Source organism: Symphalangus syndactylus, chromosome 5 (assembly GCF_028878055.3).
Source record: "Symphalangus syndactylus isolate Jambi chromosome 5, NHGRI_mSymSyn1-v2.1_pri, whole genome shotgun sequence".
NCBI classification, from domain to species: domain Eukaryota; kingdom Metazoa; phylum Chordata; class Mammalia; order Primates; family Hylobatidae; genus Symphalangus; species Symphalangus syndactylus.
Genome location: NC_072427.2, coordinates 88,585,671 through 88,610,775, shown reverse-complemented (window position 1 = coordinate 88,610,775; position 25,105 = coordinate 88,585,671). Strand labels below are relative to the sequence as shown.

Genomic DNA, 25,105 nt, shown 5'->3' with positions numbered 1-25,105 from the left:
GCACGTGCGGCTTGGTACACCTGACCGGGAGGCTGACACGCACCAGGGCACAGGGAGACCCAGCCCAGAGGCAGCCTCCCCACCCCCAAAAGAGGAGCCTTCACTGTGCCTGCCCAGGGCGGTGGGCAGCCTGCACTCCCAGGCCACCGTGTACCCTCCACATTTGGTGAAGAACTACTGAGCCTGAACACAGCTCTGTCGTAAGCTGGTCAATGGTTCCCCTCTGATTCCACCCTCACCATATGCAGGGGTGACCGTCCACCAGCTCCTGCCAGAATTCTAAAGGCCGGGCCAGAAGACCTCCCTGGCTACGAGAAAACTGCGCGGCTGGGCCAGCAGGGGGAGCAAACGCCCCGCGATGAAGCCCACCGCCAGCACACACAGCTGCAGGGCTCCTGGCCTCGGGTGGGGACGGCACCTGCAGGCCTATTACCAATGACCGAAGAGTGATTTCACCTGAAAAAGTTACTTTCAATCTTTTTGATTAAAAAAAAAAAAGAGTGCTGGTCATTGCTGACATGCCCAGACCCCAGCACTTCCCTCTTCCTGCTTCTAAAATGAACGTATTCCAAATTTAAAAACGAATACAGTCATAGAGAAACCAGCAAAAACAGAAGAGGTGGCACCTCCACATTCTGACCTCCCCACCACAGCCAGCGTTGGTGACAGTAATGCTTTTCTTCCATTTAACAAAAAAAATCTGCCAACAGTTTCAGAATAAACACAACTGCCACACAGAGGAAATTTTAAAGCTTGCTCTACTGGGATTGTGATTCACTCCATTTACAAATTACTGCGGGGAAAACTGATGTTTTTTAAATACTTATAATTTCCAATTCCGAACAGGGCATGCCTTTCTTATAGCTTTCAACACCTGGTGTCATATTCTCACCGGCCACACTAAGTTCTTGCAATCATTCCTGAGTGGTTCAAGGCCCATGATGTGATTCTGAACAAGACATTTTCCTCCACACACACAGAAAACCTACTGGCAGGGCCCCTGCCCCCACCTACTGGTGACAGGCTCTCACGACTACTAACAGCCTCCCACTTGGTCCCTGACACTAAGTCCCTGGTGAGGGCTGGAATTTCTGGAAAAAAATGTAAAGTAATAATATGCAAGTGTTTCTTGCAACACTGTAATAATAAATGGCTATAACAAAACAACCAGACACTTTATAAAATAAAGGATCTGGTTATATGAATCCACATGACGGAATCGTACCAAGGGTTTGAAAAACAAAATCAGGCAATATTTACATGTTCTGATATAAAAAGATCTCCAAGATGTATTTTCAAGTAAAAAAAAAAAATAGCAAAGTATCAAAAAAACAAATGAGCACAAGCATGTGCTGGTATGTACTCGCAACTGTTACATGACAGCAAGATGACAATGCTGAAATTTGGTATTCTGTAAAATAAATCTGGCAACTAATGTATTAATGCCAGCATTTTATTTCAACTATTCAGAATTCATTTTAAAAAACCATGCAACTAAATAATTCATTTCAAACACTAAAATGTCTACATCATAAAATGTGGCTTTATCCCACACCCCTCGCCTCCCAGGGCATCTGGTGGCATTTGGGGACCTGCAGGGGACCCAGGTGTGGCTCCTCTCTGCCTGCCTAAGAGGCCTGGCCCTGAATAAGCCCCCACCCTGGCCCTCCTGTCTCTATACGCTACTCAGGACCCCTCCAGCCACCGTCTTAAACATTTTACTTCTTAGGGGCATGGGGGAGGAAAGGGCAGGAGCAGGTGGTGAAAGGGGCTGGGAGCTTAAGGCAGACACGGACAAAGAGCAAGCCAGCCTGTCCCGCTAAGGCAGGCAGACACTGCTACTGACATTCCGTTCAGAGAAACCACCTGTCCCGCTAAGGCAGGCAGACACTGCTACTGACGTTCCGTTCAGAGAAACCACCGCAGTGGCTCTGCGAGGACTGGCTGGGGTTTGAGGGGACAGTAACTATGCCACCTTCCAGCCTGTTTGTATTGTTTAAAAAATGTGTCTTGGCGAGGTGCATGCGCTGCTTTTTAAATAACCACCCATGTGCCGTCCTTGCGCAGTTACCCTGGAGGAGGGGCAAGAGCCTGTGCTGGCCTCTGAGGTGAGGAAAAGAGGGCCAGGAAGTGGGGAAAGGAAAGACCCCCCTTCTGGCCTTTTCTGCAGGAAGTTGTTTGAGGCTTTGACACGCAGTGTTATTCTACGGGTGCTCATAGGGGTCACCCAGCGAGTGCAGTTCATGGAGCTCCTGTGTTTCCATCACACTGTCACCCTGACAGCATGAGCAGGGTCACCTGAAACAGCCCAAGACAGACCTGCCGCTCCAAAACTTTTAGGAAGTTGTTTTAAAAAAAAAAAAAAAAAAAAAAACAGGAATGTGTTAAAATTATGATGTGTACTGGAATTATCTTTTTATTTTGCTTACTAAGTTGAGACATTTTATCACTAGGTTTGTTATTAATGAATGTTCTGTCGTTACAATGAAGATTCCTCGGCCGTGGTGAGTTTCTCACCACACAGCCGATTCTAGTCTGCGTAGTGAATACGCTGAGGGTTTTGAATCTACTGTCGGACACCACGGAGGCTTTGGGAATCAGTCTATACTTTAAACAATTAGATCCTGCATTATTTTCCTACTTTTAAAACGATTTGATTGTGCCTTTAAATTTATCACATCTTTCTGCTTTCTGGACTACTTGAATTTTCTTGCAGATTCCAGATTTAAATCCTGCCTCGAGTCCTTCTTTCCTTTTAAGTAAGTGACTGAAGCCTATGGGCTTCCAGGGCCACACTCTGGCAATGCCTCTCGCACTATGGTCGATGTGCCAGTTCTCGGTCACGTCCCCTTCCAGAGCCCTGCAGCTGGGCAGCCCGGCTGAGCCTGGCCCGTGGCCCCTGGCGCCCACACCCACCTTTCCCACACTCCCAGTTCTCGTTCACGTCCCCTCCCAGCGCCCTGCAGCAGCTGAGCGGCCTGGCTGAGCCTCGCCCGTGGCCCCGGTGCCCGCACCCACCTTTCTCACACTCGGCCCGTGGCCCCGGCCCCCGCACCCACCTTCCCCACACTCCCAGTTCTTGCTCATGTCCCCTTCCAGCACCCTGCAGCCGGGTGGCTTGGCTGAGCCTGGCCCATGGCCCCGGCGCCTGCAACCACCTTTCCCACACTTGGCCCGTGTCCCCAACACCCGCACCCACCTTTCCCACACTCGGCACACAGGTACTCGCGGACGTTGTCGTGCACACGCATGTGCTCCTTCAGCATGTCCTTCCTGGCAAAGGACTTCCCACACTGCTCGCAGGCATGGCTCTTCACACCTGAGAACACAGGCATCTGCAACTCAGAGCCGAGCAGCACCGACCTGTGGTGGCCGCAAAAAGGATGCACCAAGGAGAGGGGCCCAGCCTCCCCAGCAACTGGAAGTGCAGGAACAGGGGTGGGGTCACCTCTTCAGCGGCCTCTACAGAGCCCTCCCGGGGATCCTGTGACTCCAGTAGATCCCTGAGGACCTGGAGGGGTGAGGGGGCTGGGGGCGCTGGGCTGTGAGTGGCAGGGCTGATAAGGACGGGAAAAGCTGGAGAAACAGAGGAAGGCACGGGGGAGGCAAGGTGCGACGGCTCTGTGTGTAGAATACGCAGAGACCCCCCGGCATCCCTCCCTGCCAGCCCCCTCCAGCGAGGGCCGGGACCCCGCATCCTGACCTACACGCACCTGTGTGGATGAGCTTGTGGCGTTCCAGGTTCCCTATGCTGTTGAAGATCCGCCCGCAGATCTCGCAGGGGTGGATGTACCTGAAACCAGAGACAACCTCAGGATGGCTGCACAGCCTCGGGGCTCCATGGCAGCGAGGGCACTTTCCCCAGCACCTTCTTCTGCAAAGGTGAGGCAACAAGGTGCCACGGGGATGATAAAAGAAGCAAACATTTGAGCCTCTGCCACGGGCTGAATCGTAACCCCCCAAATTCCTACATGGAAGTCTTAACCCCGGCACTTCAGAATGTGACTATGTTTGGAGATGGGGTCTTTGCAGAGGTGATGACATGGAAACGAGGCCATCAGGGTGGTCCCTGACCAATCTGACCAGTGTCCTTATAAGAAGGTGAGATTGGGCACAGACACGCATAGTGGAACAGCCCTATGAGGACACAGGGAGAAGACGGCATTTACGGGCCAAGGAGAGAAGTGTCAGAGGAGGTGGCCCTGCCGCCACCGTGACCCCTGAGCTCCCGCCTCCAGGACTGAAGATGGTAAGTGTCTGTTGTTTAGGCTGTGCCGGCTGTGGTTCTTCGTTAGCGCCCCTGGACAGGACTGTTTAGTCACTCACTCAGCACACCGCGTGGGTTATGGGCTGTATGTCAGATGTGGCCTGGCATTAATGAAACCTAATTGTTGCAGGAAAAAGCATTTTGGGTCATTCTGTAGGCAGGGCAGGAACCCCACTACTTTCCTGTAACATGGCCAGCTGGTTCCAGGAGACTATGCGGAAGCACAGGATAAACTCCAGCCCTGCTGCCCCGAGCCCTGCTGCCCCCAATCCCTGCTGCACCCCCTAGCCCTGGCCCTGGGACCCAGAGGACATCACTTGTTCGAAGCTACAAATGGCTCCTTAAAGCACATGTCTCTTTGCAAGGAAGCATGTCCCCTCCCTCCTGACACAACCCGGGAGCCCCCGACCAGGCCTCACTTCTGCACATTGGGGTCCGGCAGGTTTTCACGGTGGATGACCATGTGGGCGTGGTAGGTGGCCTTCAGCGCGAAGCGCCGGTTGCAGATGCTGCAGCCGTAGCCCTTCTCCTTGTGCACCTCCATGATGTGCTTCAGGTACTCCTTCCCCCGGCCGAAGGTGAGCTGTGGGCCGGGCAGACAAGGCACTGCTGACACCCGCATGAGGTCCCTGGTCCTCTTAGCTAATGAGGTCGTGTCCACAAACCAGGGCACCCGACACGCCCTGAGAGCCCACGACTCATGCCAGGGCGGAAAGGACTCTCAGAGGCTTGATGGGGAACTTTTCCGAAGCCATAAGGCCTCATGCCCAAAACTCAAGAGCGTGAGTCTCCTCAGAAACAAACCACCCTCCTTTTTGGTGAGCCCCTTCCATGCACAGGAGAGACTTGTGAGGGCTTCAGGCCTGAGCAGGGAGGAGGAGGGGGAGGGGAGAGGGAGAGGGGAGAGGCGCCCTAGCCTGCAGCCAGCACAGCCACCTTCTAGGAGGCCGATCCCCACGCTTCATGTGTGTTCCTGAACCCTGTCACAAGGCAAGTTCCTGGAGAGTGCCTGTGAGACCCACATAGACCATCCCTGAGCACCAAGGTGACACGGGCTGGCCTTCCCAGGCACAGGTGATGGACAGGCACCCAGTCTGCAGTAGGACCACCGGCCCGAGCCTTTGGGGAGGGAGGGCTGCTTCCGAGATGCACGAAGGTGCCTGCTGTGTGGGGCCCGCAGCCTTGAAACGACCACCTGCCTTTCCAGACCACCCAGGCACCACGGGGCAGACCCGCCATACCTGGCACCGCTTGCAGCTGTACTTGTGAGGCTCCGAGTCTGCGCTCTCATCAGAATTGTCGTCGTTTTCTTCCGAGGAGATGCCGATCTTGCCAATAAACTCTTCCCTCTGGTGGTCATCCATCAACGCGATGTCCTGGAAAACAGTCACCACTTCCGGTTTCTAACAGCGCAGCAGACGCTTCACTCAGTTATCTATACCACAGGGACGATCAATCATTTCCCCAGATGCAGAAGAAAATGCCTCTCTGATGCCCGTGACGCCCTAACGAGCTACACTTGTGCCCCAGCCCATCCCAGCTTGTCCCCAGGGGTCCCCACCTAAACGCCAAAGCTGCCCTCACTCTCCATGCTGCCCGTGGCTTCCTCTCACACGTGCCCAGCAAGATCCCAATCTGTGCCCACGGCCAGGCACTGCTGGGAAGTCCCCCGAGTGGGTCTCCCATACCACCTGTTACTTCTTCAGTTCTTGATCAGCGCTTCTCCCACCCTTTATCACACCCCAAGTCCTCCCTGCTCCCAGGGCTTCCGCTCCATTCCTCTCTTTCCTCAAAGGTGGGGAGGGACACAAATGCCAGGACCGGGCTGGGAAGCAGCCACAGCCGGACAGCTGTACTTCAAGCCTGGCAGTTGGGCCACAGGAGGTGAGGCCAATGCAGTCACAGAGTTCATTTTGGAGAGATGAAATGTGACCAGTTGTCAACTATTTGAGGATGCTGCTGTGGTCTGAATACTTGAACCCTCCCAAATTCCCATGTTGAATCCTAACCGACCAGGAAATGGTATCAGGAAGCAGGGCCTCTGGGAGGCCATTAGGTCATGAGGCTGGAGCCCTCAAGATTGGGATTTGGGGTGGGGCATGGTGGCTTACGCCCGTAATCGCAGCACTTTGGGAGGCTGAGGCAGGTGGATCACTTGAGGTCAGGAGTTCAAGACCAGCCTGGCCAACATGGTGAAACCCTGTCTCTACCAAAAATACAAAAATTAGCTGGGCATTATGGCGGATGCTTGTAGTCCCAGCTACTTGGGAGGCTGAGGCGGGAGAATCACTTGAACCCAGGAGGTGGAGGATGCAGTAAGATCTTGCCATTGTACTCCAGCCTGGGCGATAGAATGAGACTCCATCTCAAAAAAAAAAAAAAAAAAAAAAATGGGATTTGGGCCCTTATAGAAGAGATCCCTACCCTTCTACCATGTGAGGACACAGTGAGAAGGTGCCATCTACGAACCAGGAAGTGAGCCTCGCCAGACACTGAATGTATGGGGGCTTTGAGGTCCAGTCTCCAGAACCGTGAGCAGCACATGTCTGCCCAGAAGCTGCCCATGTCTGCCTGCAGAACTCTGCTATGGCTGACTATGACAGACGCTGGCCTGGGGGCCTGCCATGAGCATGCCTGGGTGAGGGCAGCACGCGATCGACACCTTGAAGTGGACGTGGATGTGGTCCCTGAGCACATCCACGCGGAAGAACTTGCGCCCGCAGATCTCACAGGTGTACTTCTTGTCGCCGTGGGTGAGCAGGTGCTTGTTCATATTGCTCCGGCAGGAGAACACCTGTGGCAGAGGAGCCGCATGGTGAGGGGCTGCGGCGTCTCGTGATGGGAAGCAGCCTCTCCATCAGGCTCCTCTGGGGAAACCACAACCCAGGACAGAAACACAGCACCGTGCTCCAGGCCTTGCATCTCAACAGTTCCTCAGTGTGCGAGAGACACAAATAACCACTGATGCCAGAATAAGGGTTACTTGCTGAATTGTGTAAACAGGTGCTTACGTTACAATAGAAAATTGACCATTTCCTAGTCTTTATTATAAACGTTAGTTCAGCTCCATTTTTTTTAGCTTATTTAAATATTTTCCTAGGATGGACTACCAAGGAACCAGCAAATCACATTAGTACTTGCAATTTTCTGAAGGGAGATATCAAAGAAGAAAGCTAGTTACCCCCTTGGCTTTTATATTGTATTTAATGCACATTCACAATGTCTCTGATTTCCTGCTCTTTCCAGCCTGGCATGATGGGCGTAGAGATACGCCCATTCATCCAATACCCATCCAAGGGGGTCACCTCTGTGACCAGGGCTGGGGCTGGCGCTGGGAATACGGTGGTCCACATGACAGATGTGGCCCCACTGGCACAGAGCAGTGGACAAGGCTGGAAGCTGAGACCACTGCTAGGGCCCTAGAAACCCCAGAGCTCCACAGAACTCTGCGGGTCTCTATCTGGATGGCCATTCCCAGTGGCCAAGTAACCCGGGGTGTGACCTCCTAAAGTTCGCCTGATGCCCACATTGTCAAGAAGAGAACATAAGAGATGAATGAGAAGGAATGAATGATTTGCTAGGGACAGGATGCCGGCATCTCCAGGCAACATCTCTTTCCAAGATGTGCAGATGACTCAGGGGCTGACAGCGCTGTGCCCCATCCCAGGGATGCTAGGTGGGGCAATGCGACAGGGTGAAAGGTGAGCAGGAGAGGACAGAGTCTGCAGGTGTCATGGTCTTTACAGGGAAGACTGGGCTGAAGACGACAAATAACTGGAAACAACAAAGAATTCAGTCACCCAAACTACAGGCTATTTCACACCTGCCTCAACCCTCAGTGGGTATTCAATAAACACTGCGCAGAATAAAAACGTGTTTGGATGTCAGGCACAGAGCTGGTTTTGCACATACGATCTCTCAACAGCATGGAAGACACTTGGAGCTGGTACCCCGCAAGGGGCAGAGGTCAGTGGGCAGAAGGACTGGGGATGGGAGATAAGGGACACAGGCTTCGCCCACCTCTGCCCTGTGCACAGCTGGCCCAGCGCGCAAAGGCACTCCAACTCCCCTGCTCTACCGCAGCCCTGGCCTCCAGCCCACAGTCTGGAGCCTCACCTGGACCCCCGGCCACACCTCCCTGCTCACTCATTTGCTCAGGCTCGCTCTGCGGTTTGAAAAAAATCAGGAAATTTCACATCAACACTGAGATTTCCGTTTTCTCTTTAAAAGGTCAAAAGCTGGGTGATGGTGCTGCATGCTGGAAGGCAGGACAGCGGGGACGGTGACAGTGGGCCTCCTGCGGGGGCCTGTGCTCCCAGCTGCTGAAACGCTGGATAAGCGTCACTCCAGGGCTCACGTGAGCTGTGCGTGGCCGGGGCACCCTCCTCTCGGCGGCTCCTAAAGCCACTTGAGCGACATGCTGGAGCTGCTGGGCCCAGAGCCCGTTTGGGAGCCGCTCAGAGCCCTTAATCTGCAGCATGAGCTTTGCATCCTGTGAGGGACAGTTCCTAGGCCTCCGAGGACAGATGACATCTTATAGTCACCTGAGTGAAAGCTAAGTAACGAAGAAGTGATGCCACCTCCAGTCACAACCAAGGTGCTTATGCACAGAACTTGGGGCCATGGCAGCCTGACAGCTGTGAGGGCCACGGCATGGGCCCTGGGCTCTCCCGGGAGGGGCAGCGTGTTTGCTGGACGTTTAGGATCCAGTATCTCCGCCAAGCAGCCAGGTGTCTGAATCCTGAGCTACTGCCAGGATGGCCCCCTCACCGCACAGCCCTCAGATGGATGTGCTCCCATGGATGACATCACCCTTTCCTCTCTTGGGCAGCGCCGGGCACCCACTGAACGTGCCTGGGAGCACCTGCCATGGGATCGGTCATGCTCCACTTACAGAACGCCAGCCATCCACTGCACAGAGGAGACCGGCACTGACAGGCAAAATAAAGCCACTGGGTCCCCCCCCGTCCTCATTCATTGTGCCCCAGTCCTGACCACAAGGTCACTGTCTCAACAATGCTATACGGGAAAGCGGGAGCCAGGGAGCAGCTCAGGTGGAAAATCATGGCAAGGAGGAAAAGAGGCTGTCCAGGAAGAACCCTTCTTTCTCAGCCCACTCACTGGAAACCCATCTTAAGTACCAAAGAAATCCACATGGCAAGTGTTTAAAATGGGTGGACACCAGTTTAAGACAACCTGAGCACCCATCGTTACCCCCCAAATCTTCCCTGCAATACCCTATAAGTACAGCTCATAGAGTCTTAACTGAAGAAAATGATGTGCTTTCCATCTCAGCTTCCGACGTGGACTGCAAGCATTACCTTGCCACACACCGGGCACCCGGAAGGCTCCTTCTTGTAGCGGACCAGGTTCTCCCCGCCAGCCTCCAGGTCCTCTCGCTTCACTCGCCGCACTCCTGAAATTGCCAACCCCACCAGCAAGACAGTGAATACACACAGAACACGCGAAGGTCCATCAGATTCCACTTCAGCCAGCGTCCTTTCCAGCGCATAGGAGGCCAGGGCTGCCCACAGTGGGGACAAAAGCGTGGCAGTGTAAGTAACATCACTTGCACACTGTTTGGCATCAGCACTGACCACCATTCCTGAAGCAGCCCCAGGGAAGGAAGGGAGATGGCACAATGTACGTGGGATCTGCAGAGACAGTTCTTGCATCTGAAACATTTGGAAATATAATGGCATCGAGTGCTAAATGTTCCTAGGTGGCAGAGCTATGATGAGCACCTATGGAAGAAGGCACTTCTACTCCATCTAAAGGCCCAAAGCCAAGTTATGATTCTTATAGATGGTGAAATGGGCAGGCATTTTTTATTTAAAAGATACTAATGTTCATCTCTCGCAAATTAACATTAGTCAAATCAACATCAGGCTGGTAAATAAAACCTTTATGGTTTTGAGGCATATTGTTCCAAATTGGGATCAAGACAGACTTTTAAATGTTCACGCAAAACAGGTAAGTTTTGACCAAAAGAGAGAAGCCCACTTCTCAGGATCTCTTTCTACACTGCCGACCCATTCTGGGACCATTCCTGCCTGGCCAGGTGTTAAGTGCAGAGCTGGACTTAACAATGCCCAGCAAGCTGGATGCTGGACAAAGGGACCGTTCTCCAAAGGCTCCCAGCGTGACAGACACAGGAGTCTGAGGCGCAGCTTAGACTAAGCTCTGATATGAGGGACAAATCCATAAAACAGTCACAAAAATGTGAGTTTACTCCCACAGAAGACGACCCGAGTTACATTAAACTGTAAAATGCAACCCAGCTACACTGTGTCCCTGGAAACAGCTGACTTCTGGCAGCATCCACAGTTACCGGCATTTATGGGCGCTTGCCATGTGCGGGGTCCTGTGCGAGAAGTTTCAAGAGCAGGGTCTGGTTCAACCATCACAGCAATGCTAGGGGTTCAGGTCTGAGTACTGTCTCCCCTGCACAGGTGAGAAAACTGAGGCATAGTAGCTTGCTAAAGGCTACCCAGTCACTAAGTGGAGTCCAGGTTTGATTCGAGAGGCCCTGAGTATACCACCCAAGGAACCACAAAGAAAAACGTTGTGGGTCTTTATGAATCAACATGAAGAAAAGAGTCAAGTAAAAAAGGAAAGTGCTAAAATGTACACAGGATGCAATTCCAGCCTTGTTTTTTTAAAAAAGGGAAAAAGGCACATGTGTATGCCTATTTGGACGGACATGGTTATACTTCGTTTTTCATTTTTATGTATATTTTTTGAGATAGGGTCTTGCTCTGGAAAGCAGTGGTACAAGCACAGCTCACTGCAGCCTCGACCTCCCAGCCTCAAGCAATCCTCCTGCCTCAGCCTCCTGAGTAGCTGGGACTACAAGTATGTGCCACCATGCCCAGCTAATTTTTTGTAGAAGCAGAGCCTCGCTATGTTGCCTGGGCTGGTCTCGAACTGCTGGCCTCAAGTGATCCTCCAGCTGCGGCCTCCCAAAGTGCTGCGATTCCAGGCGTGAGCCACCATGCCCAGGAGGGTTCTACTTTACACAGGACTTTGTGGCCTCACATTTTCTTTTCAACAAGCATATGCTTCATTTGTAATTATAAAATAATTTTTTCCAAATTTTAACGAAAAGGTGTTTGAAGGGCTGCTGCTCTTAGTTGCTCTTGTACTGGTTTTTCCCACTTTGTCATATTGAAAGCATTTTTCACAACATCTAATATCTTTGAAAAAACACTTCTAATGACAGTAAAACACTCGACCCTACAAATCGTCCGGTTTTCTTAGCTCCTTCCCCAGTGTGGAACATTTAGGGTATTTCCAGCTGTTTCTCCTTGCGCATAGCAGGTCTGACACCTGTGTCTCAGCAACTTGCTCTCCTGAGACGGGTTCTCAGAAGAGGATGAGCCCATCGGATGGCGGGCGTTTCCAGGCAAAGGAGCAGGTGGTGCCGAACTGCTCCCCAAAGGCCTTGCTGACCGCTCCACGCCGCCCTGCCCCACCCCGCAGGAGCTACCTCTCCCGGCCCGCAGCAGGTGCGCGGGCGGCCTCACCTTCCAGGTGCCGGCGCTGGTGGTCCAGCATGACGTCCTTGCGGTAGAACATCTTGCTGCAGACCTCACAGGCAAACTTCTTGTCGCCGTGCTTCTTCTTGTGCTTGGAGAGGTTGCTGTTGGTGGAGAAGAATCTGAAACACATCTCACATTGGAACGTCTTGTCATCTGTCCAGAGAGCAAACAAACACACAACGATTTTGAGGTAAATAACATCTCACGCAGGCACGCACGTGTGGCCCGAACGTCAATAAAGCGCGGGTGACGGGCATGAGAGTCACAGGGACGCGTGGCCAGGAAGAAAACAGCACCTGTGTGTCACACACTGTCTACCCCAGGAACACACGATGCAGAGATGGGAACCCCAGTGCTTGAAAAGCAGACACGGAGCTCACCTTTCATCACCAAGCAACGCCGGCCGCCTCCCTCCCAGGCCACCCTGTCCCACAGCACCTGGGGACGATGACTCCACTTCCGTCAGGAAAGCTGCCCAGTCCAAAGCTTCCCCTGGGCCTGCACCCTCCATCCAGCATGACTGACTGACAGATAGAATGACCTACCTACCAACCAACCAACCACCCCACCAACTGACCACCCGACCAATGTGGCCGCCCCTGCCCCCAGGATCCCTGGTGGTGGCCCCTCCCAGACTCCTTCCCCGTGGGCAGGCATCAATGTGCCCATATTCCCCCCCTCACCCAAATCCTGAGCACACACACAAGCACACACCACACAAACACACTCAACACACACCACACACATGCCCCACACAAATACACAATCACACACGCCACATACACACCACACACACGCCCCACACAAATACACAATCACACACCACACACACACCACACACACGCTCCACAGAAATACACAATCACACACACCACCCTCAACATACCACACATGCCCCACACAAATACACAATCACACACGCCACATACACACCACACACATGCCCCACACAAATACACAATCACACACCATACACACACCACACACATGCCCCACACAAATACACAATCACACACCACACACTCAACACACACCCCCACACAAGTACACACTCAACACACACATCCACACACATGCCCCACACAATACATACTCAACACATACACCACACACACAACCCACACACAAATACACACACAACACAAACACATACGCTCAGCACACCACACAAATACACACACCACACATAAATACACAATCACATATCACACACACCAAATACACACTGAACACATACAACACAAACATACACCACACACACACACTGAACACATACCACACATATAATACGCCACACCAAATACATACCACACGAATACATACAAATCACACATACCACAAATACACTCAACACACACACCACAAAAATACACCACACCTCATATTCAACACACACCACATACATACACACAACACACACACCACAGAAATATTCAACACACACACCACACAAATACTAAACACACACCACACAAATACATCCACATACCACACAAATACATCCACACACCACACAAATACATCCACACACCACACAAATACATCCACACACCACACAAATACATCCACACACCACACAAATACACAGCCACACGCCCACACACAGTCCACGAAGCTTCCAGAAACACCCACATCCCTGCATCCCAGACCTCATCTCCAGCCCCTCCTGGAAGGTAGCCAGTCAAACTGTGGTTTCTGCCCCGCCCAGGACACTGACAGCCCCCCAGTGCCATCTGTCCCTCCGACTCTCGCACAGGCACCCGGGGGGTCCTCACTGCCCAGTCCCTCACCCTGCAGCATCAGCCCCAGGTCCCCTCGCCCTGCCCCCATCCATCAGATGCCTCACCGGTTGTCGGCGACCCTGGGGCCCAGCAGAGCTGCATTCTTCTCCCTGCGTCGCCAACGTGGGAGGACATGACAGCCGGGTGACCCAGGAGCGGGGCACCAGAGCAGACTGCATTTCTGGGCCCCTGGGCTCTTACCCACGGATCAGCTCCCAGGATCAGTGTTTGCCAAATATACAAATCCTCAAAACTGCATTGAAAGCTGCCATTTGTGCAAAGCAGCCGCCCTGCGCCTCTCCCTCTCTGCTGCCCGAGGGAGCTGCCACAGAGTGTCTGAGGGTCCCACTGTCTAGGGTTTCCCTGCCTCAGCGTTTTGGGCCAGATCCTTTGTTGTGGGCTGCCCTGTGGGATGCTGAGCAGATGCCGGGCTTCCACCCAGTAGGTGCCAGGAGCACCCCTCCCCACCAAGGTGTCTCCAGACATTGCCGACGGTATCCCCTGGGGCAAACACCCTCCACTCTCCACCCCCGCCAGGCAGAGATTCACTGGCCAGGGCTCACAAAATGAGACTCTCTGGGGTGGGCCTTGGGCCTCCGCATGTTGTCTGGCTTCGCTCAGGTGAGCCCAATGTGCGGCCCAGGTGGGGGGTGAGGGAAGCAGACAACCTCCCCTGGGAGAGCCAGGCGCTCTCATCTCCTCCCAGCTGGGAACGGACAAGGCATGGCCATCTGTGAAGACAGGAGGCAGCAGTGGAGAAATCTATGCCCCATGGGTGCCACCCTCAGGACAGGGGAAGCTCTGGGAGGGGACAGTCCCCTCCCACAGCTCCAACCATGGCAGGACAGTGGGAGGTGGCCTCTGCCAGGGCTGAACAAGTAGAGGTGGCCCTGTGCGAGGCTCCCCTGCCCACATCCCACCCCACCCGCAGCATGACCTCAGCCCAGAGCCATCCTCACCTGGGCCATAAAAGGGGCACCGTGACAGATGCCACGCTGAGTCCCAGCCTAACACACTGCTTGCCTTCCTTCTATAAAGTGAAAATTATCCATACAGCCACTGCCCTCAGTTTCGTTTTGGCTTAAGATTTGATGGGCTCTGTCCAGATCCACACAACCGCATGGTATGCGTCCTTCACGCGCTGTGTCTGTGGCGTGCGTGTTTACAACGCTGGACATTTTCATGATCACTTTAATGGCTACATGATATTCCATCCAGCTCACTTCTCAAAACTCACTTTGCTATCTTTGACACTGTAGATAATTTAGTGATGGAATCTTGAGTAATGTAGATTGTTTTCTTCTGTCAAATCTCTTTATCATGAATTCTTAGGAATGGGACCACTAGAGCCAAGGGCTTTGTGAAAGGCCACACCTTACAGCACTGTGTCACCGGATCGCCACAGGCCACACCTTACAGCACTGTGGCATTGGATCGCCACAGGCCACACCTTACAGCACTGTGGCATTGGATCGCCACAGGCCACACCTTTACAGTGCTGTGGCATTGGATCGCCACAGGCCACACCTTTACAGTGCTGTGGCATCGGATCGCCACAGGCCACACCTTACAGCACTGTGTCACCGGATCGCCACAGGCCACACCTTACAGCGCTGTGTCACCGGATCGCCACAGGCCACACCTTACAGCACTGTGGCATTGGATCGCCACAGGCCACACCTTACAGCACTGTGGCATCGGATCGCCACAGGCCACACCTTTACAGTGCTGTGGCATCGGATCGCCACAGGCCACACCTTTACAGTGCTGTGGCATCGGATCGCCACAGGCCACACCTTTACAGTGCTGTGGCATCGGATCGCCACAGGCCACACCTTTACAGTGCTGTGGCATCGGATCGCCACAGGCCACACCTTTACAGTGCTGTGGCATCGGATCGCCACAGGCCACACCTTTACAGTGCTGTGGCATTGGATCGCCACAGGCCACACCTTTACAGTGCTGTGGCATCGGATCACCACAGGCCACACCTTTACAGTGCTGTGGCATCGGATCACCACCCTCCCCTCAACCTGGGCCTCCTGAACAGCAGAGGTGAGCCTCCCTCCCAGCCAGGCACTAAAGAGCACAGGTGAGCCTCCTTCCCAGACAGGTGCTGAACAGCACAGGTGAGCCTCCCTCCTGGGTGTCTGCTGAACAGCATAGGTGAGCCTCCCTCCCGGGCAGGTGCTGAACAGCACAGGTGAGCCTCCCCCTCGGGCAGGTGCTGAACACAGGTGAGCCTCCCTCCTGGGTATCTGCTGAGCAGCACAGGTGAGCCTCCCTCCTAAGCAGGTGCTAAACAGCACAGGTAAGCCTCCCTCCCGAGCAGGTGCCAAATAGCACAAATGATTCTCCCTCTCGGGTAAGTGCTAAACACCACACGCGAGTCTCCCTCCCGGGCAGGTGCTCAACAGCACAGATGAGCCTCTCTCCCAGGCAGGTACGAAATTATACAGGTGAGCCTCCTTCCTAGGCAGATGCCAACCAATACAAGTGAGGCCCCCTCCCAGGCAGGTGCCAAACAGCACCCATGAGCACCCCCTCCTGGGCAGGTGGCTCCACTAGTCCTGCAGCCCCGTGGAAGGCAATGGTGCTGCCAAGAGCTTCAGCTTTCTCCCTCGCAAGCCCCTCTTGACCATGGAAAGAGAACCTACTTCAGGCCACTCCCCAGCTGTCCTGGATAACTCTGCCAAGCCGAGGGTGGCTTCTCCCGCAGCCACCCACTCACTGCCAGTTCAGGAACCCACATGGGCACTGGGTCCCAACAATGCTTCTCCCTCCAATAACCCTGCGCCGAGGAGGTCTAGGTTTATGTCTGAATAAATGAGCCACTGAGAACAGCTGCCTACTGGGGTCTGACGAAGGGAGAGGGGAGCAGCGCACCCCGGGATGGAGAGGGGATTACTGGGGGAGGCTAGTGGGCCACATTTTGCCTGAGGGCCTGGACGTGAGCCTTTGCTATTCCGTAGCACAGTACTTATGGTCAGACACAGCACAAGGAACACGAAGATGAGTTACACCAGCACCTGGTCACACCAAAAGGGACAGGCACCACAACAGGTCCCGTGGAGGGAGCCTCAGAAAAACCCACAAGACTGTAACATTTTGAAACTTTCCACCACATTGTACAAATTCTTGGTTTAATTGTCTAAGGAAGATACACATTCTCTTAACTTCAATACTATAAGTAAGTATAAGAGCATGCAAATCATATATTATGCAAACAAGCTCCACATCAAGGTTTTTATCCTTTCTGTTCAGCCTAAAACGGGTAACCTTTGAAACTAGAGCGTCTCGGGGAAGAGGTGGTGCGATGCAGGTCCCTGGTGCGTTCTGGGTCACTAACAAAGGCCAGCACCTGGCCTAACAGCACCTCTGGCTGACAGGAAGCTGCTGCTGCCTTAGCCGCTTCTAGTACTTTGTTTTATTTGGGTCCAGAGAAATAGTTAAAAATAACAGAAGGCAATGCCTCTTCCTCAACCTTGAGTCTGCCTCATCAAAGCGCCTTAGATGGTAGCATCACTCTTGGGAACCCCGAAACCCTTGCCTGCTACACTCCTGCAGGACTGCGGGGACCCCAAGGGGAGGTTCGCAAACAAGATGAAGGTTCATCTGTCTGGCCGGGGCTGCATTAAGTGGAAGTCTTCAGGGGGCTGGGCCCCAGGTTTCTTGGGAATTCTTGTGATAGGAGGGCTTAAAATGCAGGAGGTGCAGCACACTGGAAATTCATCCAGAAGCTTCTGGAGGCCACTTCATGCCAGACACGGATCCTTCAGAGCTGCTAAAGCTTAGGCAAAACATGACTCATTCCTGCCCCTTGGAACAGTCCAACCTGGGGAAGAAGGCATCAGGGAGGAAGAACCAAGCCCTGGTTTCAAACAGGAGCCCTCAGAGTAGAACTAGCCAACCCCACCAAGGGCCCCCCGCCCCCAGCAGCTGCGGCAGGGGAGCAGGGCCTCTCACACAGCCCACGTGCAGCAGCCCTGGTCAGAGCCCCTGGGAGTCCGCTGCTGCAGGTGCCCTGTTCTCAACACAGGGGCGGGTGGCACCTTAACAAGAACAACACAGAGATGCAAGTGACAGACACAGAGCAGGTGGACAAGGACGGGGTGGGCGTCGAAGGCTAACCTGGTAGGTCTCTAAGCCGACTGCCGCCGGGCCCCCCCTCTCCAGGGTGTGCTATGAGTCCTAGAGAGAGGGGGACACAAAGGCAACAGTGACTCATCCCTCTGTGCCCCGCTGGGGACCCCCACTGCTTGGGCCTCCAGTGCCACCCACCACTGGGAATGGGGAAGGCGTGACTCCCACATCCCAGAGGGTGCACGTCATCACTGCAGAATACAGGGGCGTCCTCGGGCCACGTGGAGAAGTGCAGCCGGCAGGACGGCCTTGGCCTCCTTGTGGTGTCTGCTTTCCTTTGGTCTGTTTACTTGCCAGCAGCAAATTGCGGCCAGAGAGACAGGGGCCTCAGACGCCCCCCAGGCCCAAAGAGGCCACCTCTCCACTACAGGCTGGTCCAGGCACACCCGGCTTCAGGCCTCTCACAAGGAAAATGCTTTATTTTTGGAAGCTGGTGCACACAAGCAGGCTCAGAACAAAAAGGATGCGTGCAGGGGCAACCCCATTCCACCCTGGATGCCGCAGGAGATGTGGATGGAGGAGGGCTCGCGGTTAGGAACAAGCTTTGCAAGCAAGCGAGGCAGCGCTCACACTCCTCCAGCCATCATCCTGATCTTTTCCTTTCTTCCTCAGATGGCCCTAGCAAACATCGGACACTGCTGCTCCGTTTTTAGCCAGAACGGCCCCCGGCTTTACAATGCTCTCCAATGTGGGGCCATACGCAGCTTGGCTGACAAATGCAGGAAGAAAATCAATCCCTTTTTACTGGAAAGTTTCCATGTGTGTATCTTTAGGATAACAACTGCTTTGAAGCAAAATGGACAGAGGGAAATGTTAAAAGTGAGGCTGTCTATTCATGAAAACAATCTTGACTTCGGCCTAAAGTTCCACGGCCCCCGCAGCGTATCTAGAATCCGTACTACACAGCGGCCGAGGGGAGACCTGACTGGCGCCCTCACCTGTCCTGCAGTTGTGGAATTCCAGCGCGCTCTCGATGCGGAAGGTCTTCTCACAAGTGCCGCAGCGGTACCTGTACTCGCCGTCCACCTGGTCAGAGGGACACGCCGTGAGTGAGATGGCCCGGCGCAGAGTCCACATATGCCGAGCCCCCGACGTGCTGCCAGGGCGACTCCACGCCTGTGTCTGTTATGACTCTGACCTCCACCACCCTCCCGCTCTATTTAGGAACACAAAGGATGTTTGCTCTTGCTGTTCACCTGCCCTAGAAAGGGAACCCCACACTCAGGGAGCCCCACTCCCAGCGCCAAACACCCCCATTCTCCTGACTCTTCCTGCTGCGCTTGTGGGCATCTGACAGGGACCAGGGGCTGACAGGTTGCCCAGGGATGCCAGGGCACCCACAGCCCTCACCCACTCTCATCTCTCCTGGGACTCTCTTCTCAGGGACGCCAGGGCACCCACAGCCCCCACCCGCTCTCCTCCCTCCCCCACAGCCCCCACCCGCTCTCCTCCCTCCCCCACAGACCCCACCCGCTCTCCTCCCTCCCCCACAGACCCCCACCCGCTCTCCTCCCTCCCCCACAGCCCCCCACCCGCTCTCCTCCCTCCCCCACAGACCCCACCCGCTCTCCTCCCTCCCCCACAGCCCCCACCCGCTCTCCTCCCTCCCCCACAGCCCTCACCTGCTCTCATCCCTCCTGGGGCTCTCTTCTCACGGACACCTGGGCACCCACAGCCCTAGCCCACTCTCCTTCCTCCCCCACAGCCCCCACCCAATCTCCTCCCTCCTGGGATTCTTTCTTCTCATTGCAACATGGTGATTTGGTCAGTTGTCTGTGTCCTCCACACAACTGGGAAGAGAACCCCGGGCTTGTTTCCACCCACCTCATTCCTGCTGTGCTTGTAAGAAACGTGCTGCTTTAGGCTCTCTTTGCGGCTGAACAATTTTGCACACTCTTCGCACTTAAACAGCTTGTCACCTGAGGAACCAACCAAGAGAGAGCTCATTCACTACTTAGAGCATTTACCGAGAGAAGCAAGCCCGCCGGGGAAATGCCCCACGAGCCACCTCACTCCCTCCGTGCGAAGGGGCTGCAAAGATGATCGCCCACCAACCGCAGCCTCTCACTGGCGCAGCTCGTGGGAGACGACCCAAGGAGGGGTGACTCCGTGCTGTCCTCCCAGCCCCAGTCCCGGCCCCGGCCCCGGCCCCCGGCGCCAGCCGCGCCGCGCCGACTCACCATGCGAGCGCACGTGCCTGCTCAGGTTGCTGCTGTTCTGGAAGATCTTGCTGCAGATATTGCACTGGTAAACCCGCTTGTGCTCCCCGAGCTGTTTGATGAGCTTGCGCCGGATGCCGTGTCTGCTCGAGAGAATTAAGCTCCTCTTGAGCGTGATGGTGTTATTCTGATGATGGGTGAACCTGCCCGGGGACGTCAATAAGTTGGGAAAAGACAGGTGGGAAAAAAGTTCCAGGTTACAAGCAGCATGGAAAAGGCCTCCTTCCAAAACTTCCCAGCTAATCTCGAGCCTGTATGTGAGAAAGGAGGGAATGCACCCGGGCGTCACTCCCAGCTTCCAGGGCATCTGAAAGGGACACCTTGAATAGATAATGACATTAGGCAGCTTTAGCTGCAACAGCCACACACCTGACTGTGTTCTAACTCTGGCCACCAGAAAGCATGGAGGTCAATTTGTGCCTCAATTAGAATAACCACATCTGTTTCTGCTCTTGTCACTCTGTCTTAACTCTCCTCTGTTTTACATATTATCTGAACCTGATTTTTAAAACTTCTTTTCCCTATTAAATGTATTTTTGATGGTAAGCCACCTGAACTCTTCTGGGCAATAAGATTATAAATAAACAAACAGGTAACATCATTTCTGACATTACTTTTGCCAACTATAAGAGGTGATCCAAAAAGGGCCAAAAAAAAAAAATGACCACCAACTTACCCAACTCCAGGGTAAAAATAACCCAAGAATCATAACTAAAACACAGGGCAAGCTGTTAAATTTACTGAAATTCAAATAGCAAAATGTTTTATCACAGCAGCGTCACGAAAGCTAGAAGCAACCCAACTGTCCATCAATGGATGCATGGATACAGAAAATACGGGGCATATGCACGATGGAATATTACTCAGTGTTGAAAAGGAAGGAAATTCTGACACAGGCTACACATGGATGAGCTGGGGTGGAATAAGCCAGTCACATAAAGACAAATCCTGCCTGACTCCACTTGTAAGACATCTCTAGAGTCATCAAATCCACAAAGACAGAAAGTAGAATGGTGGGTGCCAGGGGCTGGGGGAGGAGGCTGGAGCGGGTGCTTAGTGGGGACAGTGTTTCAGCTTGGGAAGATGGGAAAGTTCCACAGATGGATGGGGGAGATGGTTGCCCAACAGTGTGAATATCCTGAATGCCACTAAATTGTGCACTTAAACATGGTGAAAATGGTTAAATTTATGCCATGTGTATTTAAAAATAAAGCATTTTTTAAAGCTGTTTTCACAGTGGATACACCATTAAACTCCTAAGCTCCAGAACATTCCTGCTGCCTCCTCAGCAGGTCCGTTTCCATCTCCTCCCCTGGGGCTTTCCTGCTGGGAAGGTGCCTTCCCTCCAGAATGGCCTGGCTGCTGCCAGCACTGTCTGTCCACAGGACAGCCCCAGGTGCCGGGCAGGACTTACTTTGGAACCGAGCTGGTGTCAGAGGTCGTGGTGGACAGCTTCCCCAGAACCAGCTCCACGATCCGCTCGTCCGGCGTTGCACTCACAGGCTCATCCGGAGGGACCTCGGTAATGATCTCTGCCACTTGCTCTGTACGAAGGGGATGTGATAAGCTAAGTCACCACAAGAGCAGGGGACAAACACAGTCAAACCATAGTGACACACTGCCCCATGGGGACCACAGCCAGGCCACAGCAGTAGGCACAAATGTTGAGGTTTACACAGGGGAAAAAAAAAACTGTCAATATTCTGGGATCCACACATTTACCAGTATAAACAGAAAAGCAAAATGTTTTTCTTAGCCTAAACTGAAGTTATAATTTGTTATTCTTTTTAAAAACCACAACATCATAACATTACTTCAATCCCTCTTCATGAAACCAACCAAAAACATTTTGGATATATAGCAGAAACTTTGAACTTACTACATCAATTCTGACAGAGATTTAGAAATGTTAATGTTTCTAATTAAATGTGCCAACATTAGTAAAACCATTTTAGCTAACCATTTTGTACAAGAGTTAAAGGTCACATCATCGCCAATACTGAAGACCCTGGCCAGAAACCCAAGATAAATGAAATGGGGGAAGATTACACAAAAAAATTCAACCACTGGTTTCTACCACTTTGCCTACTAAATGTCTTCCCAACACAAGTAAGAATTAGTGAAATATCTACCTGACACGCTTTCCCCCGCCCCCATCTTCTCTGCCTATTCACAGAGACCTGGGGAAACTGGCCAGGGGGCTTTCAGGCGCTCCTAAATCAGCACCCACCAGTGCACAGCCTAGAAGCTGCAGACCCAGAACAGAAAAGGGGAGGCTCAGAACATTCCACGATGGCTGCTCTTCCCAATTCTGTCTAATTCATAGAAGCAATAAGGACTCCTTTTCACTCTCACAAAAGAAATCCTGGTGTATCCCAGACAGTAAAAAGAAAAACTGCCTGGTGTCAGTAACAAAGGTGAAGGGGCCAGTGGCTGAGCATCAGATCTCATCCTCACTGTGAGGCCCACCAGGTGTGTGCTGCAAGTGTCTTGGATGGGGGCTGTGTGAGGACCACAGGGACAAGAGCCTTGCAGAGACTACACACCCTGGAAGAGGGTCAAATGCCTCTTCAAACCCAACTGAGGATACTGCACAATCAAAGGATGAGCCCTAGCTAGGTCCTGGGAGCAACTCAGTGCCCACCCACAGGTGACGGATTAAGCACTGTTCAGCGATCAAGGAGAAGGAGCCACAGATAAACCACGTGGGCGGGTCTCGAGGCTGTATGCTGCCTGAAAGAGGCAGACAGAGTCCACTCGTGAAAAATTCCAGGATGGGTGGAATGAACTCGTACAGAAGACAGTCAGGAAAGTGGCTAACGAGACGTCCTCTACCCTGACGGGGGTGCTGGTTTCACAGCTATATCCATTTGTCAAAATTCACAACCTGTATCCTTTTTAGTGTGAAATGTATTAAATGGAAATTGTACTTTACTAGAGTTGATGGAGAGAAAAACAGAAGGGCTTAGAATCTACCTTCCACGAGGCCTTTCTACACTAAGTTTGCCTGCCCTGCCCTCTGCCCCCTGCCCCGCCAGCCCTCGGGCGCCAGGAGGGCTGTGCCCCACGCAGGCACTCATCCCCGGGACCCGCTCATCACCTGCGGGTTCCTTGTCTTCCACGATGACTAGAGGCTGCTCAGCTTTGGATGTTTTGGGTTTTCTCCCCCTTCGAGGCTTTTTCTTCTGTTCTTTGGTGGCAACATTCTCGGGCACTGCAGGGGGTTCCCCCCGGGGTGTGTCCTGCTCCTTCTCGGGAGCTGCCGCCTCGCTCTGGCTGCCTGGAGGAAGGCTTTTGGCTTGTTCTAAGTGGCCCAACAGATGTTCTGCAAAGAGAGACGCGAATGCACCACACAATTAGGAAGACTGCCACCGTCCACACCCACCCTGGCCTCTGGTTCCTATGTGTGTTTGTTTTCAATCTTGTTTGCCAACCTTTGTATAGGCAAGTAAACTTTATTTCTACTGTTTTATTTCCTCTGCATCAAACACAACTGCTATTTTGAAAAGTAAATTAAGTGGTAAAAGCAAGAGTAGGTTCACCATGAGGGCAGTTTAGTGAAAAAAGCAGACACACACATACATATGTCTGCAAAGCAAAAACCTGAGAAGGAGATATCAAAATATGAATGTGTCCAGGCACGGTGGCTCATGCCTGTAATCCCAGCACTTTGGGAGGCTGAGGCAGGTGGATCACATGAGGTCAGGAGCTCAAGACCAGCCTGGCAAACATGGTGAAAACCCATCTCTAATAAAAATACAAAAAGTTAGCCGGGTGTGGTGGTGTGCGCCTGTAGTCCCAGCCACTGGGGAGGCTGAGGCAGGAGAAACTGCTTGAACCCGGGAGGCGGAGGTTGCAGTGAGCCGAGATAGCACCACTGCGCTCCAACCAGGTGACACAGCAAGACTGTCTCAAAAAAAAAAAAAAAAAAAAGAATTGCGTTAGACCTGTGAAAGCCCTGGGAGACGTAGCAGAAGCAAAATCAAAACACTCTGTAACACTACTTCCACAATCCAGAGTGCATGGAAGGGCCACTGTAGGGGCAGGGGAGAAAAGAAGATTCCTTGCTAAAGAGCTTGCCAAAACAACAACAACAAAAGCAATAAAAGCCCCAAGAAAACTAAAAAATTAAGCAATAAGCCATCAGGGCGTCAGCAGACACACACACACAAACTCAAGAAGAATGGAATTCCTAGATAATAACACAAGCTGAGAGGAGAAAACCGGGGGAAAATACATTTAAATGAGTAAAGGAGGGTAAAAAAAAAAAAAAAAACAACCACATTAAAAAAAGGCAAGGGCATGCTGAAATATAACAAGTGGTTATGAAAAAATAACCAAATAAAACTTATATAAAATAAAAAAGAGACCCAAAATAAAAACACAATGTATCAATTAAACAAAAAATTAGACACAACTGAAGAGAGAACTCATAAACTAAAAGGAAGAGCTGCAAAGATTACCCAGAATGTAGAAAAGAGACAAGGAGCTAGAAAAATATGAGCAGGAGCTAAGAAGACATGAAGTGTAATATAACAAGAAGGTCTAAAACATGTACAATAGGACAAAGAGAAAAAGGGAAGGAGGGCTAAACAATAGGCAAGATAAGGGTGGGGGATTATCCAGAATGAATGAAAGACATGACTCTTCAGATTCAAGATCTGTAACAGGGAAAACAAATAAAAATAAAGACATAAATGATGACTCTGTTATAAATTGCAGAACTCCAAAGACAGAGGAGGTTTCAAAGGCAACCAAGTACAAGGCAGCGATTACCTATGAAGGAACAACTGCAGTGACAGCAGACTTATCAAGAGCAATAATGGAAGGCATAAAGTAACATAACAACATCCCCAATGTGCAGAAAGAGAATAAGAATAAACCCAAAATTCAATATCCAGTGAAAACCGTTTCCAATGCAGATGGTTAAAGAAAGATATTTTGAGATAAAGACTGAAAAGATTGCCCCAGAGGAAATTCTGAAAGGCAATAAGAGTGATTTTAGATTGAGGGTCAGAAATATAAAACAAAGGGAACTAAAGTTAAAAAAAAAAAAGCCATACATAAGGAAATTAGCAAACATCATTCTAGACAATTATAAATTCAAACAGGAAAAACAGAGCAAATTAGAAAATACTTCGAACTAAAATATGG

General features: G+C 52.3%; 1 protein-coding gene across 14 annotated transcripts in view; it reads right to left on the bottom strand.

Moving 5' to 3' along the window:
* The window catches only part of PRDM15 (PR/SET domain 15), an 80,629-nt gene that overhangs the window by 16,243 nt on the left and 39,281 nt on the right, over positions 1–25,105 (bottom strand). For 5 of the 14 annotated variants that reach the window (XM_063640580.1, XM_055279762.2, XM_055279760.2 and 2 more), the window contains 13 exons: positions 23,052–23,276; positions 21,366–21,495; positions 19,913–20,094; positions 19,557–19,651; positions 18,671–18,758; positions 17,721–17,780; positions 11,794–11,961; positions 9,589–9,683; positions 6,930–7,061; positions 5,509–5,643; positions 4,687–4,850; positions 3,714–3,793; positions 3,200–3,319 (listed from right to left, as the gene is read on the bottom strand). In XM_063640580.1, the coding sequence (XP_063496650.1) occupies positions 3,200–3,319; positions 3,714–3,793; positions 4,687–4,850; positions 5,509–5,643; positions 6,930–7,061; positions 9,589–9,683; positions 11,794–11,961; positions 17,721–17,780; positions 18,671–18,758; positions 19,557–19,651; positions 19,913–20,094; positions 21,366–21,495; positions 23,052–23,276 (1,674 nt within the window). The remainder of the gene's footprint in view (positions 1–3,199; positions 3,320–3,713; positions 3,794–4,686; positions 4,851–5,508; positions 5,644–6,929; positions 7,062–9,588; positions 9,684–11,793; positions 11,962–17,720; positions 17,781–18,670; positions 18,759–19,556; positions 19,652–19,912; positions 20,095–21,365; positions 21,496–23,051; positions 23,277–25,105) is intronic. The other 9 variants (XM_063640582.1, XM_055279763.2, XM_055279761.2 and 6 more) reach the window with 3 other exon arrangements.